The 20,963-nt window shown below is 38.1% G+C and overlaps 2 protein-coding genes across 8 annotated transcripts in view; both read left to right on the forward strand.

The window, feature by feature from the left end:
* The window catches only part of LOC149822457 (5'-AMP-activated protein kinase-like protein), a 121,308-nt gene that overhangs the window by 45,020 nt on the left and 55,325 nt on the right, over nucleotides 1–20,963 (forward strand). The window lies entirely within an intron of this gene.
* On the forward strand, nucleotides 4,154–6,961 carry LOC149822459 (uncharacterized). Its single transcript, XM_089980984.1, has 4 exons — nucleotides 4,154–6,002; nucleotides 6,109–6,227; nucleotides 6,313–6,637; nucleotides 6,730–6,961. The coding sequence occupies exons 1-4, from the start codon at nucleotides 5,084–5,086 to the stop codon at nucleotides 6,897–6,899; spliced, it is 1,533 nt and encodes a 510-aa protein (XP_089837110.1). The 5' UTR covers nucleotides 4,154–5,083; the 3' UTR covers nucleotides 6,900–6,961.

Here is a 20,963-nt window from a genome sequence, read left to right on the forward strand (position 1 = left end):
CACTGACTAGCTGACAAAGGAAAGAAGAATCAAGGGGACTAGAGAAGCCATAAGGAGTTTGTGAAGAATGGGTTTTGAAATAAGAGATATTTGCTGTGTGCAATAGGGGATGAAGGAGCAAATTTCAAAACTGAAAACTGAATCTGAAAATCGAATCTGGAACGCTCTTTTTTTTTTGCGTGACTAGGTTTCAGGAGGCAAATGAGCAGATCTGTGTAAGCGTATTTTGGTACTTAGCTTGGGAGAAAAATCGTTTGAGGCTCGATTTTTAGACTGAAGTCTTTGAGTCTGGGCTTGACTTAGGTCTCATTGACAAGGTCGAGGCAAGTCAAACGAAACGTGAGAAAAAGTTTTAATTTCGACTTTTAAATTCAAGCGAAATTCGAGCAATTGGGTTATTTTTGGGCGAAATTCAGAATTTGGTAGTCATGTAATATATCGTTGGATGCGTCTTGAAATTCTGAGCGCAACGATATCTTGTTTTTTTGAATTCGGGTTCTGGTTGGCCCAGATCTGGCAGTCAAGGAAGCGGGAAGCGGGAAGCGGGAAGCGGGAAGCGGGAAGCGAGGCACTTCTAAAATTTTAGGAAGCGGGAAGCGCGAGACGACTTAGAAGCGAACCAGGAAGCGTCTCGGAAACGACGTAGGAAGCATCTCGGAAGCGACCTAGGGAGCGAAGAAGGAAGCGACATAGGATTCGAGTGAGAAGCGGAAGGGAAGCGAATAAGAATCAAAAGGGAAGCAAAAATGTAATTATAATATTATATATTTTTATTTTATCAAAAAATAAGATTTATGTCATCATTAACAAAATAAAACATGTATCTAAGACAATAAATAATATAAGTTGTAATTGTCTAACAAATGCATCATATTGCAACTGTCAAGCATTTAAAAAATCATACATCAAGAGAAGATCATAATTCGAATTCTTGTTGCAACCATTTAACAAATGCATGCAAGCACTAAATAATGCATTAAGAAAACAATTAAATTTGATTAAAAAGTGTATATTTTTCAACGAAAGAATCAAATGACTTGTTATTTGATGTTGTGATTGTTGTAAATCTTGTCATCTCTGCAACATAGAAAATGAGAAATCAATAAACTCAAAGATTACATAAGGATATGGTTAAATTTTTAAGCTATAAATTTCTAAACTATAAATTATAAGCTACAAAGTTCTAAACTCTAAACTTAAAATTAACATAATCCACTACTTCACTTCATCATGCAAGATTCAAAATTAAAGTACATATCAAACCAACAAAATATTACAAGACCATAACAAAAAAGTAACATAAAAGTTTTTAAGTTGGACTACTCCAACTACATCATCAAAAAAATAATTAATAATTCAAGAGTTCATTAATCTGTCATCTTTCTCTTCTCCTTCAAGTCAGCAATAGATCGTGAACGTCTGCATCATCACGTGTTTCTTGTCCTCCACGACCATGTCTTCTACTCCTTCCTTCATTTCCTATAATGAATACGTTAAAAAATTAAAATGTTTAAAAACCATAATTTAAAATATAAAAAACATAATATCAACATACCTTGCCTAGGTCTTCTGCTAAAGAAACGATCAATCCGACCTTGAGGAACTGATGGTCGCTCTTGTATATCTGCAGTTCTATTAGCTCTATTGGATTGATTTGTATCCTCTTCAACTTCATTTGTACGTATGATTATTGGAGGTAATGGAGCTCTTGTTTGTGCATCTTTGGGTTTGGGTTTGGATTTGGAAATAATGCTTGATTGTTGTGCACTATCATCCAAATCTCTCCAACGCATGTCCTCCAATCTCAACGTATTGTTTTCTACAATAGGAAGTTCTGGATTGATATCTCATTTTCGACTAGGTCCTTCTTTATAGCGATTGTTGCACCTTTTTATAACAAGAATATAAAATATGAATGATAATAAATAATCAATGATAGAAAAAGCGAAAAAAAAATATAAAAAAAAATACAACATAATTTAATCATACCTGTCAATCAATCGAAGATTGGAATGAATATACACTAAGGTATCTGCACGATCTTCATTGAGCCTACTTCTTTTAACATTGTGAATATAACTATAGGTGCTCCACACTCTTTTTGCAGAAGATGTGCTAATAGGTTGAGATAAAACCTTAATGACTAATGCTCTCAATTCAGGTGTATCACCACCATAAAAACGCCACCAATTAAGCACAAACATTGTAGGATTCAGTGTATCTATTCTTGCTGCATTTCGGCTAAATCTTCAACTTTTTGATGCAGAAGCCATAAATTGTGACCTATAAAGTGTAGATAGCTCTTCATTTCCAACAAATATCACTTCAAGCGCGAGCATTGCACCGTCTAAGATATCATTATCCTTTTCTGCAAAAAAAATGTTTAATAACTATAACAAGAAAATGCAAATGAAATAATAAAATAATTAAATCATTAAACTTTATTAAATAGATAGAATCAGTGTTGTTAAAAGCGCGCCTCAAGGAGCAAAAAGCGCGCCTCGCCTCGAGGCGAGACCCTTTTCGCCTTGAGGCGCACGTAAAAAGCGCAACAGCCTCAAGGCGTACGCCTCATGCGCCTTGAGGCGTACGCCTTGAGGCGAGGCGCGCCTCAAAGTGAGGCGCGCATTAAACATCGGATGGCCCGGACCCGAGTTCGACCCGGATCCGGGCCCGTATTCTCGAAAGATCGAGAACCTGTGTCTTTAAAAAAGACACAGGTGCTTCGGGGCGAGGGAAAGCCCTCGCCCCTTCTCTCTCCACTCCGTCCCCTTTCGTCCACCGCCACTGCTCGCCGCCGGCCACCACTCGCCGTCGGCCACCACTCGCCGCCGGCCACCACTCGCCGATCACCGCCTCTGCTGAGAAGGGATCACTCGCAGTGCGACCACTCGCCGTGCGACCACTCGCCGCCGCCACTGCTGTCGCCGACCACCACTCGCCGATCACCGCCTCTGCTGAGAAGGGACCACTCGCAGTGCAACCACTCGCCGTGCGACCACTCGCCGCCGGCCACCACTCGCCGCCGGCCACCACTCGTCGCCGATCATCGTTTTCCTTCAGGTATGGCTTTTTCGTTTTTTTTTTATTAACCAGGGGCGTATCTAGGGGGGGGGGGGGCAGGACTGGGCTGTAGCCCAGTCCTGCCTCCCGAAACAGTTAATTTTTTTTTTTTTTTTAAAGCCCAGTCTTACCCCAACCCTGATTCCATATGAAATAGATTTTTATCCATTTTTGTAGCTCAGCCCAGTCCTAGCCCAGCCCTGACTGCAGCAAATAGTTTGATTTGTCCATATGAAATAGATTTTTATTAATAATTGTAGTCATTTTTTATCCATATGACTGCGGTCCCTTGGTTTCCTTTTTTGTCCATATAACTGTAGCGATGATGATTTCTTGGTGTGCAATCAAATATGCGATGTCCTGAATTGTTTAAGCATGCATTGAATTGGTTTTTCGTCAATAATGCTCTTATGGAACTGAAAAGGCTCTTATGGAACTTGTATCCCTTGTCATGTTGGTGGTCACTTCAGCGCAACTTCTCTTGAAGATAAAAGTTGGACATAAAGGAGCAGTTGTATGGTTATTTCAATCAGTTTCTGATGTATAGGAGCCCACCCGACCTACATTTTGGAAATAAATTTGTTGAATGAAACAATAAAAAGCAACTTTTTCTTCAAACTGACTATTTAAGGATCTCTCAAGATGCTATTAGGTCTATCTAGATGTTGATCCATAGGATATTTTACACTATAACCCATTTTAATTGAATTAATTTGTGATTTTTATTGGCTCACATCTTTGAGTATGAAAACAGTCTCAGTTTTGAGTGCTTTTACAATAGGATAATGAAGCAAACTAAAACAGATTGTGGGGTTGTAGGTTTCTTTTCACTACTGTGTAAACTGAGATAGAACACACAATTGAAATATTCAAACATAATGGTGACCTCTGTTTAGCATATTCAATATATGTTTTTTTTTCCGGCATTTTCACAATTTCTTGGGGTTGATCTCCGGAGTTGGTTGGTGTTTTCTTTTTGTTTTTGAGAAGAAATCTGGGATCCAAACCACCTCCACTCTATCTCTACTATGTGTGTGTGTGGCTATAAGTGTGCATTATTGAATGAACTTTAAGACCCAATTAAAAAACTGACCTAATTATATTTATTATTTTTTTTTCGTCAATTATGTTTTTTTCTAGGATTCGTATATAGCTTATACACCAAGATTGTTTATTTTGCATTTGTTTTCATGTAATGTGGTCAGCAGAATGCATGATGTTAATATATATTTTGTGTTATGTATTTTTGCAGTTGAAAAATGGCAAAAGATGTAGGATGGGATCATGGAGTTAAAGTTCCAAATCCTACTAAAGATCCTAAACTTGTAGGACATGTAATTTGCAATTACTGTCATAAACAGACTACAGGAGGCATCTATAGGCTAAAACATCACTTAGCTGGCACAAAGCATGGTGTAAGCATGTGCGAAGCGGTTCCACATGACGTGAAAAGATTTTTTCAGAATCATCTAAAGGATCAGAGGCTAAAGAAAGAAGAGTTAGAGCAAACCAAGTTGGATATCGGGAGAAGTGTTTATTTTGGATCATCAACCGGCGATAATGTGAATAAAGAAGCTAGTAGATCAGGTAGTGATGCAAAAACAAGTGCAGCTGGTCCTATGGACCTTTTTGTGAACAAAGAAGCACGGCAAACCACAATAAACACTGCTTTCAAAAGGGATGAAAGAAAAAATGCATGTCGTGCCATTGGTAGATTTTTTTATGCAAATGCCTTATCATTTAATCTTTGCAACAGTCCATATTTTGGTGCAATGGTAGAAGCTATTGCAAATTATGGGCGAGGGTTCAAACCACCTTCTTATCATGAGATCAGAACGTGGATTTTGAAGGACGAGGTAGATTGTACTCATGAAATTTTGAAAGAGTTCAAAAAAGAGTGGCCAAAGGTTGGTTGCAGTATTATGGCAGATGGTTGGACAGATGGGAAAGGAAGAAAATTAATTTTCTTGTGAACAGCTCATCTGGGACAGTATTTTTGAAGTCTGTTGACATCAGCGACATGAAAAAAACTGGTGCAAATTTGTGTCAGTTGTTTGAAGAAGTTGTTAAAGAAGTTGGTGAAAGTAATGTGGTGCAATTCATTACAGATAATGCACCAAATTATGTGGCAGCTGGAAATATGTTAACAGCAGGAAAAACATGTTTTTGGACACCATGTGCAGCCCACTGCTTGGATCTTATGTTAGAAGATATTGGAAAGATATCAATTTTTAAAGATACAGTGGAAAAGGCAAAAAAAATTACAAGATACATTTATAGTCATGCATGGGTATTAAATTTAATGAGAAAATTCACAAAGAAGAAAGAACTTCTGCGTCCAGCCGTCACTCGTTTTGCCACAACATATCTTACACTTCATAGTATTGGATGTTATAAGAAAGAGTTAAAGTCGATGTTCTTATCTTCAAATTTTAGAACATCTAATTACTATAAGAAATCTGATGCTAAGAACATTTCTTGTATTGTTCTTAATGATCATAAGTTTTGGGCTGCCATATCATATGCAATTAAAGCTACACTACCTCTCGTCAAAGTGTTGCGACTCGTTGATGCAGATGAACCTGCTATGGGATTTTTGTATGAGGCAATGGATAGAGCGAAGGAGGAAATTGCTTCAAACCTTGACAATGTCCAAAGAAAATATAAACCTATTTGGGATATCATTGATAGACGATGGGACTTGCAACTTCATAAGCCTTTGCATGCAGCTGCCTATTATTTAAATCCACATTTTCATTATGCTGACAACTTCAACCCTGATGGAGAAGTTATGGGTGGCTTTTATGATTGTGTTGAAAAATTAGTTTCTGATGCAAATATTCGGTTGAAAATTACAACACAAATCGATGCATTTAAAAAGGCAAATGGCTTGTTTGGCAGAGAGGCAGCTGTTACAACAAGAAAATTAAAAAGTCCTGGTAAGTTTGCAATTATGTTGTTATTTGTCAATATTTTTTTATGTTTTTGTTAATTATGACATTCTTAATGTTTTTATCAATTTTTTATTATTTTATTTGAATGCAGCTGATTGGTGGAGTTCATTTGGGCACGAAAATCCTGAGTTGATGAATTTTGCAATTCGAATTTTAAGTTTGACATGCAGTGCATCGGGCTGTGAGAGGAATTGGAGTACTTTCTCATTGGTTTGTGACTTTGTATTTTATTTTTGAAATACATTTTTATATTTTAATTATCTTATATTTGATTATCAATGATTTGAAATTATAGGTGCATACAAAACGAAGGAATAGACTTGAACAAGAGAAGATGAATGCATTGGTTTTTGTAATGTACAATATGAAATTAAGAGAGAGAAATATGAAGAGGAGGGCTACCAAAGACCCTATATGTCTAGATCATATAGACTCAGACGATGAGTGGATTGTGGAGAAGGAAGATCCAGTGTTGCCAAGTGATCCCAATTGGTTGGAGGATTCATGGTTGGATCCGAACTTCGACATAAATGCCATTGAGCATGTTCCTATTGAAAAAGTCACTTCACCTCATGTTTCACAAAGTGGTTTTAGGCAAGACATGTCTTCAAGAGATCGAGGTAAAGTTATATTCCTTTTACCTAGCTATGAATATAAATGTATTTTTTTAATTACATAACCTAAATATTTAATACATGTTTTTTTATTGAAGGAAAAAGAAAAGCAAAAGAAGTAATTGAGGACGTGGATGAAGAAAGTGTAGATGATGAAGAGTTAGAGAATGAAGATGAAGAAGAACCTATTTATATGAATTCTTCAGATGATGATATTGAAGACTTAAATATTGATGATGACGAGACACAACAAGAGCCTAGGCCCTAATTCATATCATAGAGCTATTGGCCATTTATATGTTTTTTGGGACTTTCAGTTGTAATTGTGAATGTTAACACTCTTATTTTAAAGAATTCTGGACAAATACATTAACATTTGGTTGTTAATGTTAACATGCATTTTTTAATTATGACATGATGTTAGTGCTAATATGCATTTTGTTGTTAATGTTAGTTTTTTATTGAATGAATGCTCATATTTATGCAATTAGATACTTATATAGATCAAGTTGTTGCATTAATGCTACTTTTACATGTTAATCTCATATTTTTTTCGTATTTATTTGAGATTTTTTATTTCGTGTTGGTTGGCGCTTCATCAATAAAGCATTTCTTATTTATTTATAATTTTAGATCATTTTTATAGTTTTTTTTAAGTTTAAAAATATTTTTTTTTGAGGCTTACGCTTTGCGCCTCGAGGCTTACGCCTCGCCTCAGATTTTGGTGGAGCGCCTCGCTACGCCTCAACGCTTTTAACAACACTGGATAGAATAAAATTTTTACCAAGAGAAACTCGTTTGACCCCTCCTGCTGTTGGGATCTTGAGATACTCCGACTCGTAATATTTTGGAGTAAGCATGTAGGCTAGACTATGGAGAGGCACATTCATTCTATCCCATCTATTTGAGACAATCTTATAAATCTTTTCATACAAATCTGGTTGTCCTTTTAGATTGTCTTTGATTTCCCCCAACATCTTGTCCATGCCTTCATACACTTCACCAATTATAGGGCCTTCCTCATCACAAAAATTTAATCATCTTATATATGGGTTTTGTAATCAATAATGCTAAACGTACAAAATCTCAATATTCTTCGTCAAGAAGAGTTGTTTATGTTGCAACAACCATTTTTTTCATAGTTTCATCCGTGCATGACTGCTTTCACTCACTCCATCTATCTGAAATTACTGTGAGCCTCAAGCTCTCCCTACATCAAGCAAGCGCTTCAAAGTAGTACAATGTGAAGCAAACCTTATTTTTGCAATCTTTATTAACTCTAATTTTTCATTGCTTCTAAAGATTGCTAGTGCCTTTGAATGATTTATAATATACTTCACAATTTCTTTACTCTGCAAATATGTTTCTCTCAACCAATGAAACTCATGTGCCAAATCCTTAAAGATCAAATTAAGTGTGTGCACAACACAAGGTGACAAAAAAATATACTTATACGTTTGTTTTAATTCTTTACCTGCTAACTTGCAATTTGCTGCATTGTCTGTAATCACTTGCACTACATTACAAGGCCCCACAAGTCTAAATCCCGTCTTAAAAAACTCGACAATGTTTGCAGTTGACTGTTGCACATTAGAAAAATCGCTCGCATATAAGAACATCGAGCCAAAACAGTTTGAGGCAAGTATATTTATCAAGTGTTTGTTCTTGATATTTGTCCAACCGTCTGAGACAATGAAAACTCCGAACTCCTCAAACTCTTCTCGAAATTCATTTAACTCTCTGTGAACACACTCTTTCTCACTGTCAAGCACTACGTTACAAGGCCCCACAATTTTTGAAGAGCAGGTAAAGAATTAAAACAAACGTATAAGTATATTTTTTTGTCACCTTGTGTTGTGCACACACTTAATTCGATCTTTAAGGATTTGGCACATGAGTTTCATTGGTTGAGAGAAACATATTTGCAGAGTAAAGAAATTGTGAAGTATATTATAAATCATTCAAAGACACTGCAATCTTTAGAAACAATGAAAAATTAGAGTTAATAAAGATTGCAAAAATAAGGTTTGCTTCACATTGTACTACTTTGAAGCGCTTGCTTGATGTGAGGGAGAGCTTGAGGCTCACAGTAATTTCAGATAGATGGAGTGAGTGAAAGCAGTCTTGCACGGATGAAATTATGAAAAAAAAGGTTGTTGCAACAGAAACAACTCTTCTTGACGAAGAATATTGAGATTTTGTACGTTTAGCATTATTGATTACAAAACCCATATATAAGATGATTAAATTTTTGTGATGAGGAAGGCCCTATAATTGGTGAAGTGTATGAAGGCATGGACAAGATGTTGGGGGAAATCAAAGACAATCTAAAAGGACAACCAAATTTGTATGAAAAGATTTATAAGATTGTCTCAAATAGATGGGATAGAATGAATGTGCCTCTCCATAGTCTAGCCTACATGCTTACTCCAAAATATTACGAGTCGGAGTATCTCAAGATCCCAACAGCAGGAGGGGTCAAACGAGTTTCTCTTGGTAAAAATTTTATTCTATCTATTTAATAAAGTTTAAATTTTAATGATTTAATTATTTTATTATTTCATTTGCATTTTCTTGTTATAGTTATTAAACATTTTTTTTACAGAAAAGGATAATGATATCTTAGACGGTGCAATGCTCGCGCTTGAAGTGATATCTACACTTTATAGGTCACAACTTATGGCTTTTGCATCAAGAAGTGGAAGATTTAGCCGAAATGCAGCAAGAATAGATGCACTGAATCCTACAATGTCGGTGTTTAATTGGTGGCATTTTTATGTTACTTGTTTGTTATGGTCTTGTAATATTTTGTTGGTTTGATATGTACTTTTATTTTGAATCTTGTATGATGAAGTGAAGTAGTGGATTATGTTAATTTTAAGTTTAGAGTTTACAACTTCGTAGTTTATAATTTACAGTTTAAAAATTTATAGCTTAAAAATTTAACCATATCCTTATGTAATCTTTGAGTTTATTGATTTCTCATTTTTTATGTTGCAGAGATGACAAGATTTACAACAATTACATCAAATAACAAGTTATTTGATTCTTTCGTTGAAAAATATACACTTTTTAATCAAATTTAATTGTTTTCTTAATGCATTATTTAGTGCTTGCATGCATTTGTTAAATGGTTGCAACAAGAATTCGAATTATGATCTTCTCTTGATGTATGATTTTTTAAATGCTTGACAGTTGCAATATGATGCATTTGTTAGACAATTACAACTTATATTATTTATTGTCTTAGATACATGTTTTATTTTGTTAATGATGACATAAATCTTATTTTTTGATAAAATAAAAAATATATAATATTATAATTACATTTTTGCTTCTCTTTCGATTCTTATTCGCTTCCCTTTCGCTTCTCACTCGAATCCTATGTCGCTTCCTTCTTCGCTCCCTAGGTCGCTTCCGAGACGCTTCCTGGTTCGCTCCTAAGTCACCCCGCGCTTCCCGCTTGCTAAAATTTTAGAAGTACCTCGCTTCCCGCTTCCACTTCCCGTATCGCTTCTTGCTCCCGCTTCCTCTACTGACAACTCTGGTCGAGCCCCTCCCTGCGTCTCCTTACGGCAGGGGAGGGGCCCGAGCCCCTCACTACTCCCTATTACAGCAGGGGAGGGGGTCGAGCCCCTCCCTGCTTCTTTTCCGGCAGAGGAGGGGGTCGAGCTCCCTTCCCTTCTCCCTGCTCTCTGTTACGGCGGGGGGGGGGGGGGGGGTCGAGCCCCCTCCCTGTGCCTCTTTTTTATTTAGGCAGGGGCATCACCCCTGCCTCTACTGTTTTTTCTGCAGGCAGGGGCAAGCCCCCCTTGCCTCGCTCTTCCCTGGCATCAGGCAGGGGCTTCACCCCCTGCCTGTTCGGATTTCATCAGGCAGGGGCCAAGCCCTTGCCTCCTTGCATGTTCGACAGGCAGGGGGGAAGCCCCCTGCCAGACCGTCGTTGTTGACAGGCAGGGGCTTTGCCCCTGCCTCTCTTCTACTTTGTCAGGCAGGGGTGCGACCTTGCCTGCCCTCGCTTTCTGAGGGTAGGGGTACAACCCCCTGCCTCATCGTAGTTTGCTGACAACAGGTCAGCAGGAGCTCGCAACCCCTACCCCTGCTTCTTGCGCTAATAGCAGGTGCGCAAGGGCACGATGCCTCTGCCTCTGCTTTCCTTACGTCAAGGCGACGCCAGTGCCCCTAATCTTCTATTTTTGGTGTTAGCTTGCTAAGACTGTCGCGTTTGCAACCCGTACGACAGATCCTGCTCACGCTTCGTGACCCGAGCCATCAATCGTGTATACCCGCAGGCGCGAGCAAGCTTGCAACTCTTCGAGGTAGGGGAAGATTGCACGGAGGACTTGGACAATTGAATTGAGTTCAATTAACTAAAAAGGACAATTAAATAAATATATATAAAAATATATATTTATGCGACTACATATTTAACTCAAGGACGCGGTTTCGCGATCCTTGTCCTTTACTTTTTGTCAAGTCTTTACCTTGCCGTCGCGCTTTGCGCCCAGGCTCTTGCTTTTGCAAATGTTTTGTGACTGCCTTTCTATTGTAGATGACACTTAGGTTTTCGCTCATTGCACATGCTATAAGGGCATCCTCTTCGAGGATGCAAAGGCATTTACCACTCTCTCTCTCTCTCTCTTACGACAAGAGTTGAGTCGAGAGGTTGACGATACATCCTCGTCTAAGGAGAGGGATACCTCGCAAGGATCCTGGCTCTTCGAGTACGCAGTCCTGCAGAGTAGACTTGAGATTTAGGGAGCTGCGCAATAGCATCAAAGACTGCCCAAATTGAAGCATTTGGAAGAATGTGTTTTGGTCAGTTCTGTTCGTCTATTCGCCATATCTCGGGTAACCCCGAATTGGGGCTCGAGCGAACTTCTTAGCGGGAGGTTTTGTTGAGAAACCCGTATCCCGTCTATCGAGGCCGGTATCGAGTCATGCGAGGCATGTAGATACTCCGATAGCGGATGTGATTCGAGATAATCACATGCCAGATGTTGACACAAGTTGTTGGCGGTTTCAAAAGATAAAGAATGCAAAGTAAAGTTTGAGAAACATTACATCTTTGTGAAACACTTCTGTTGAGGCTCCTATTGAGGAGCTATACCCCTTTCATCCTAGAGTACTTGTAGTCGTGCACTACACGCTAGTACTGCGATGATCGAATGAGACGGTCGTGCGACCTCGAACAATGCTAAATGCACAATGCTGTAATCACATAAAATGGTGACTATTCGCCTTCACAGGCAAGATGCTCAAGTGATTTAAAAACACAACATAGAATGGGTCGTTAGTTAAGCAACCCCTAACACACCCATTCGCTTCTTGTTGTCTCTCAAGAGAGAGGACAGAGCGGTACAAAACTCCAATGGACAGGTTAACAATCACCCTACGGGCAAAGATCTGGCCTCCCCTGTCATTGGAGTTAGGGGCAAGGGGCTACAAAAGTTAGCTCAACACTTCTGCAGAAGTTGGATGCATTTGTGACACTGCTTAGTTGCCTTTGGAAAATCCTCTCTCGGCTAAAGCCGTCTCCTTAGGAGCGGACTCAACTAGCTATTTGGGTTATTGAAAACATAGAATAACAGACGCCCGAACTAGTCTCAGTTGTTTCTACGTTTTGGCTGCGCATACCCGCAGGCCAGTAATATCGAAACATAAAGTCTGTTCACACTGGTTGATGGGTCGTGAGACGTGCTTGGTGCTTATTGTAATGTATCACTTTGGCTTGCATCTCTTATGATTGATGTGATTGCATACAACTTGTAATCTACGAACTGATGACCACTAAGATTGATGTGGCCGCTTGTCTTATAAGTTGCTTACATATTATGATATAATTGCTGCCGTATGATTGCTTATCATGTATAGCTTATGAATGGCTTGCGATGCAATGCTTTATACCTTACGATTAATGTAGTTACTTGCAGATGGACGAAACCAATTAATGGTAATTGTATGTATTGCGAGCATTGTTAAGGTGACTCTGCTAGAGCAGTAGAATCTCTGTGAGGATATACACTGTCCACGAGCGGGTAGCCGCAAAGACGGTAAACTCCTGTGAGGAAGTGTGTTGTCCAAGACCAGGTATACTATCTAGGGTGGTAATTCCTCGCGAGGTCGTACAATTTCCGAACCTAGCGATCCGACGTGAAGCTTGTGAGCTTTGATTACTATAAAAAGTTATAGTGAGCTTTGATGATCTTCTGAGATTGATTGATATAGCCAATTATGAATCTATAGATTTGGCTTTCTGTTTTAGCATAATTATATGTTGAACCCAGATGCGAGAATCATATCTTTATTGATTTTAGATCATGCTTTGGACCTTCTATGGAAGGGTGGGTTTTTCTGAGAACGTATGACGCCTTAAGTGAGTCATAACAGGTGACAGTTGACCACATAAGGCCTTGAGAGATGAGAATAAATAAAGGTTGTTCAGGACAAAGAGTTGTTAGAAATAGTAAGAGCGACAACCGATGATGTGATAATGATTAAATGCAGAGACCCTGTTCTAAGAACGAAAACAAACTTGTTGCATGGTAGTTCACAGCTTACGATCTGCTGTGTTTGACAGTTGCACTACTTGTTTTGAACCATGGTTGCCAGTTGAGGAAGCGGGAGCGGGAAGCAATACGGGAAGCGGGAGCGGGAAGCGAGGCACTTTCAAAATTTTAGGAAGCGGGGAAGCGTGGGACCACTTAGGAGCGATTCGGGAAGTGTCTCGGAAGCGACCTAGGAAGCGTCTCGGAAGCGACCTAGGAAGCGTCTCGGAAGCGAGGGGGAAGCGAAAAAAATAAAAATAAAAAATAAAAAATACAAAAAAATTGAAAAAAACAGGGGAAGCGAGGGGGAAGCGTGGGGGAAGCGAGGGGGAAGCGTGGGGGAAGCGTGATGGGAAGCGCGCTTCCCATTAAAGGGAAGCGCGTCCCCCATTAAAGGGAAACGCGTCCCCCATTAAAGGGAAACGCGCTTCCCAAAAAAGGGGGACGCTTCCCCCCACGCTTCGGAAGCGCGACGTTTCGCGCTTCCGAAGCGCGCTTCGGGGAAGCGCGCTTCCCCTTTTAGCTAGGCGCTTCCGGTAACTCTGTTTTGAACTGCTTACTTGCTTTGAATTGCTTACCTGCTTTGTACTGCTTACCAGTTTGACTGCTGATATGCTATAAACTGCTTAGCATGCTGAATTAAATGTACTTAATTCAGTTTCCTGTAGTCTTTCTTGTGCACCTACTAGTTTTTCGCGAAACTAGCACATTCTATGAGTACAGGTGATGATTAGGTCCACCACGGGCGATGGCGCGATTGCAAGATGACTTCAAGACTTCTTCTTTCTGCTCGTAGCTCGCGTCCTGGACATTTTTTGGGTTTGTCATGGATTTTCCTTTGGATATCCGAATTTTATACTTTTTGGTTCTTTTAGCTAACGTGCCCAAAGTTATCAGCTTGCCTTTCTGAATTTAATAAAAGAATAGTCTTCCACTGATTTCATAAACAAACTTTGAAGGAAAGAGATTTTTTCTAGTCTCTTGTCTGTTTTCTGAAAGGTTCGCAAGTTTGAAATTTTGGGGCGTTACAGTGATGGGGTAGTTTTAGGTTATTCCGTGTGTGTTTTAGTGTATTATAGTGAGACCTTTATGTATTTATTTCTTTTATGTATTTTTGTTCATTATGAATGAATTCATTTATTCATACAACTTGTATCAAGTTTTGCATATTGTTAGGATTCAAATACATTTCGATTGGCATTTGGACTATGATTTGAAATGTCTTGGGTTTGGACTATGATTTGAAATGTCTTGGGTTCCGTGCTATTTCTGTAAAAGTATCTTTAACAAGATACTATAGTCGATGGAACAATATAAATGTATGAACATATACACACCAAGAACACTTGGAACACTTGTGCACAAAAAACACAAAACACGAAATCACAAATGTGCAAATGCACTCATAAGTTTTATAAACAATAAAAAGGTTGGGCAATAAACCCCAACACCCTTAAGAGAAATACAAGAGGGAGTGCCCATATTTATAGGGCATTAGGAGACCTTGGAAGGGGCTCCACATAGTCGTTGGAGCCTCCAACGGTCACAAATGTGATCGTTGGAGGGGTCCAACGACTAGTGTGTGGGGCCCCTCCCAAGGTAGGTACAATGCATTAAAAGAAAATAAAATAAAAGGAAAAAGAAAATACAAAAAAACATATTCATAAAAAAGAATATGTGTAAAATGCCTAAACTACCCCTAAGACTAAAATAGGAATATATATATATATATATTATATATATATTATATATATATATATTATAGGTAAATACATATACATATATATAATATATGTATATGTATTACCTTATATATATAAAATATATATATGAAATTACAAGTTTGATTTACATAATTTAACACCCCCCCTCAAACTTAGGGCAAGATGACCGATAGTTTGCCCAGAAGGAAGTTGAACCGCGGGGCGCACAAGGCTTTAGTAAAGAAATCTGCCAACTGGTATTCGGACGTGACATAAGGGAGATCAATGACTCCCCGGAGATATGCTTCACGAACATAGTGACAGTCCATTTCGATGTGTTTAGTCCGCTCATGAAAGGTGTGATTTTTCGCAATGTAGATTGCACTCTTGTTGTCGCAACACAGCTTGGTGGGCCCTTCAATTGTGATCCCCATGTCTTCCAGCAGTTGATGGATCCAAACAATCTCCATGGTAGTAGTTGCCATAGCATGATATTCAGCTTCAGTTGAGGAGAGCGACACCTTTTGTTGCTTCTTGCATCTCCACGAAATTAGTGAATCTCCTAAGAATACACAAAAACCAATGGTTGAGTGACGGTTATTTGGGTCACCTCCCCAATCAGAGTCAGTATAAGCAATCAATTTTAAATCGGATGAAGAAGACAGAAAAACTTCCTTATTTAGAGTACCCTTTATGTATCTTACGACTCACAAGATGACACTCATGTGAACTGATGTAGGCGCATGCTGAAACTGACTTGCAGTATGGACTACATGAGATATATCTGGTCTGGTAATACTCAGATACATCAAAGATCCTACAAGCTGTCTGTAGGGTGTAGGATCCGAAAGAAGAACCCCGTCATCAATTTTCATTTTTGCCCCTACTACTGTAGGAGTTTCGCAGAGCTTCTCATCTGTAATACCTGACCTGTCAATGGTCTCAGAAGCAAGCTTAGTTTGAGATAAGAAGTAACCTCTAGGAGAGTATGCTACTTCAATCCCCAAAAAGTAAGTTAAAAAACCCAAATCAGACATTTCAAATTTATCTTTCAAGATAGATTTTATACTTTTAACCCCGTTAGAATCACTCCCAGTGATGAGCATGTCATCAACATATAATAATAAAATCACAATCCCTGCATTGGATTTTCTAACAAATAGAGCAGTGTCTGTAAAGCAAGAAACAAATCCATTTTCGATCATTACAGAGTTAAATCTATCATACCAGGCCTTGGGGGCTTGTTTTAGGCCATAAAGTGCTTTTTGAAGACGAAACACTTTTCCCTTGGGAGTCTCCATCCCAGGTGGAGCATTCATATAAACTTCTTCGTTTAAATCACCATTTAAAAAAGCATTTTTAACATCCATTTGATAGATGTTCCATTTGTTGATAGAAGCAACGGTTATAAGACATCAGACAGTGACCATACGAGCTACAGGAGCAAAAGTTTCTTCATAGTCAATACCATACTCTTGACTATATCTTTTTGCAACCAAACAAACTTTATATCTTTCAAGGGATCCGTTACTTTTAGTCTTTACCTTGAAGACCCATCTGCACCCTATTGTTTTCTTACCTTTATGAAGATTTTGAAACTCCCAAGTTTTAGCTTTTCTCAGAGCTTCAAGTTCATTGTTCATTGCACTAATCCATTCAGGGTACTTTTGTGCTTCTTCAAAATTTCTAAGTTCTATATAAGAATGAATGACACTAAGACATGCTCTATATTTATGTGAAAAAGAGTAATAGGAAATAAACCTAGAAGGAGTCTTTCTACTTCTTTCGGTTCTACGAGGAATTACTTCGTTCTGAGAAGCACTTGGAGCAGTATCATCATATCTTTCAACAACACTTCTAAAGTTGTTTCGATCTCTATGAGTATAGGTGATAGGGTCTCTAGGTAACCCTTCATCAGTATGTTGATGTGATGAAGGGAGCAAAGGGACGTTTTCCTCAGTTTCAAATTCATTTAAGTTACCTTGATCTGACTCATCATCACTAGAGTCATCATCTTTATTCAGTAAATCAAATAGAAAAGAATAGTCCACATTCTCATTATGAGATTCACCACGTTTGAATCCACTAAGATTTTCCAAAAAACTCACATTTATGGAAACATATAGTTTATCACTTTTGACATCATAACAACGTAAACCCTTTTGGGTTTTAGAATAGCCAAGAAAGGCACAAGGAATGGCCTTAGGAGAAAGTTTGTCATTCTTATCAGTAAGAACAAAACATTTACATCCAAAGACCCTAAACCTGCTATAATCAGATTCCTTCTTGTATAATTTTACAAAGGGAGAAATTTTGCCTAAATTTTTCGATGGAAGTTTGTTTATCAGATAGACAGAGGTAAGGGCTGCCTCAGCCCAGAGATTCTTTGGAATGTTTTGTGAAATGAGTAAAGTCCTAGTTGTTTCAATGATGTGCCTATGCTTTCGTTCGGCTAACCCATTTTGTTGGGGGGTTTTCGGACAAGATTTTTGGTGAAGAATACCAAAATTTTCAAGATAACTTTTGAATTCATTTGAGAGGTATTCTCCTCCAGAGTCGGACCTAAGGATTTTTAGGGACCCATTGAATTGATTTAGAATCATCATATGAAAGCTTTTAAAAGTTGAGAAAACTTCATGTTTATGTTTAAGGAAATAAATCCAACAAAACCTAGTATAGTCATCCACAAAAATCACATAGTATGAAAATCCTCCTTTTGACATTACAGGAGCCGGACCCCATACATCAGAATGAACAATTTCAAAAGGTTTTGTCGTAAACATGGATCTTTGAGAAAAAGGCAAACACTTCATTTTCCCAAGAATACATTCATTACATATAAAATCACTTTTACAAAGATGTTTAATAAAAGGCAAATAAGAGATTTTAACAATATTGGGATGACCCAATCTCTTATGCCATACATGAATATCTTTGTTTTGAACAACATTACAAAATTGACTCTTGGGAACTTGAAGAAAATCAACGTAGTAAAGGTCTCCTCTTCTAGAGCCTTCCCCAATCAATCTCTCGGACTGGCGATCCTGTATCCAACATTTATTAGAAGAGAATTTTATATCGCAACCATGGTCCGAGAGTTGGGAGACGGAAAGAAGATTTAAATTAAGTTTTGGGATAAGACGAATTTTTGGAACAAAAAAATCTTGTCTTTCAAAATTGCCTATTCCTTTAATTTCAAGAGGTGTTCCATCCGCGGTTGAGACAAAGGATGGAAGAGTATTTTTAGAAAAATTTGAAAGGGAGCAAGTACTTGGGGTCATGTGAAAGGATGCCCCGGAATCTAAAAGCCAAGATGTCTTACCGGGGGAAGAAGATGACATAGTGGCTCCGGAAATGCCTCCCTTGAGAAGAGGTTGCAAAGCATCTACGATTTGTTGAAGAGAAAGAGGTTCACTTGATGAAGGTCGTTCTTCCTCTTGGGATGCCATAGCCGTTGCAATAAATTTCTTCCATTTAGGACATATAGGTTTGATATGTCCCGGTTCTTTACAAAAGTGGCAAGTCAACTTGCTATAGTCCCTCTTGCCATATCGATCATTTCTTCCTTGGTTCTTGAAATGAGGAGGTCTATAAGTCTTCACGTTATTCCCCGGTCTTGACACGACATTAACCAATTCACCATCTTCTTGAGCGGAAGAGGTAACAAGAATGTTAGGATTATTCTTGCTAATCCCCATACGGGTTTCTTCACCACTTAGCTTAGTGATAACATCTTCAAGGGAGGGAGATGTAAAGGCGGAGAGAAGAAAGGACCAAACTTGTTCAAATTCGGGTCTAAGGCCGTTTAGAAAATTGAAGAATCGGTCTTCCTCAAGTTGTTTGTGCCTTAACTCGATAGCTTCTCCACTCCATTTTGGTTCAAGCATGGCAAGCTCGTCCCAAATAGAGGATAATTCGGCAAAGTACTCTCGAATGGTCATATCATTTTGTTGGAGGGTTAAAACCCTCTTTTGGAGAAAGTACTTGTGAGATAAGTCTCTTGAAGTGTACATTTTCTCAAGATACAACCAAGCTTCAGAAGCTTTTTTAAATTTGATGATATTGGCGTTATTCTTGGTCTCAATGGATGAAAAAATCCAAGATAAGATCTTGAAGTTCTTCATTTCTCAATCATCATGCTTTTTTGAATATTCTTCAAGAGTTCCCCTCCTTCAATGATGGTGATTTTGGGTTCCAGCTCTGGTATTGAACCATGAATGTAACCCCAAAGCCCCTTTCCTTTAATATGGGCTTCCATATTACCGGCCCAAATATGATAGTTTGAGCCATTAAGCTTAAACCCAAGAGAGAAATGAGAGTCTTTTTCGCTCATTAGAGAGAAAAGAAGACAAGAAATAATACGTACCTTAAGTATTTTCCGCGTCTTTCTTGATAAAAGAGGCTTCTAAAATATTGCCCGAAGAAGATGATCCACTTCAATCTCAAAAAGCTTGAAGGCACGCTTTTCAAGATACTCAAACGGAGGAAAATCACAATTACTTCTTCAACGAGGCCCTGATACCATGTAAAAGTATCTTTAACAAGATACTATAGTCGATGGAACGATATAAATGTATGAACATACACACACCAAGAACACTTGGAACACTTGTGCACAAAAAACACAAAACACGAAATCACAAATGTGCAAATGTACTCATAAGTTTCATAAACAATAAAAAGGTTGGGCAATAAACCCCAACACCCTTAAGAGAAATACAAGAGGGAGTGCCCATATTTATAGGGCATTAGGAGACCTTGGAAGGGGCTCCACATAGTCGTTGGAGCCCCTCCAACGGTCACAAATGTGACCGTTGGAGGGGTACAACGACTAGTGTGTTGGGCCCCTCCCAAGGTAGGTACAATGCATTAAAAGAAAAGAAAATAAAAGGAAAAAGAAAATACAAAAAAACATATTCATAAAAAAGAATATGTGTAAAATGCCTAAACTACCCCTAAGACTAAAATAGGAATATATATATATATATTATATATATAATAGGTAAATACATATACATATATATATAATATATGTATATGTATTACCTTATATATATAAGATATATATATGAAATTACAAGTTTGATTTACATAATTTAACAATTTCATGACATGGTATCAGAGCAAGGCATCTTGGTCTTGGTATCTTGTTCATGTTTGTACTTCAAAAGAAAGATTTGAATTGATGTACGAATTTGACTCAAGACTCGTATTTTGGTATGTATTTTTCTTTGGATTCTCTTGAAATTCCACTAGAGGGGGGGTGAATAGTGAAATACGATAAAGATCGATAAAATAAAATAATCAGGCAATAAGGCACAACACATAAAACACAGAATATATACTGGTTCGGTCAGTATCCAGACCTACATTCAGTCCCAAGCAAACCACTTGAGCTTTCCACTATAACATCCGAGTCACCGGATAAATAGTACAACACCCTCTTCCTCAGAGGTCTTCTTCTCTCAACAGAGAAGGGGCACACCCTCTTCCACAAAGGTCTTCTTCTCTCAACAGAGAAGGACAACACCCTCTTTCACAGAGGTCTTCTTCTCTCAACAGAGAAGGGCAACACCCTCTTTCACAGAGGTCTACTTCTTTCAACAAAGAAGGAATACAGTGAATAACAGAGTTACAATACTTCCTATAGAACCTTCAGAATGATATGAATGCACGAATGAAGGATTCTTAGAATGTTCTGTTTGTCACTCAGAGGATGCTCTTTGTCACAGAGCTGGACTTGACTTTTTCTCTTTCTTTTTCAAGGCTCTCTTTTCAAATATCGAATAGGAATTTTTCTCGTTGGAAGCTCACACGTCTATTCCATTCCATTGTTTGAATAGTTTATTTGAGTGTGTTTATATAGCTTTTAAAAAGTAGTCGTTACATTTTGGAATTGTAACTTTTTTGAAATGTGAAATGTTATGTCATTTCAAAAATATCTTTTAGAGAAGTTCGAGAATGCCTTTTTCCATAAAAGTAAAATAGAGGGTACACTAGTCGTTGTAATATTTTAGGTAATACATATTTTATGTAAAAAGTCTATTTCTTACAATAGTACATTGAACGTTGGGTTTTAGT

Source organism: Nuphar pumila, chromosome 11 (genome assembly GCF_984573655.1).
Source record: "Nuphar pumila chromosome 11, dmNupPumi1.hap1.1, whole genome shotgun sequence".
Classification (NCBI taxonomy): domain Eukaryota; kingdom Viridiplantae; phylum Streptophyta; class Magnoliopsida; order Nymphaeales; family Nymphaeaceae; genus Nuphar; species Nuphar pumila.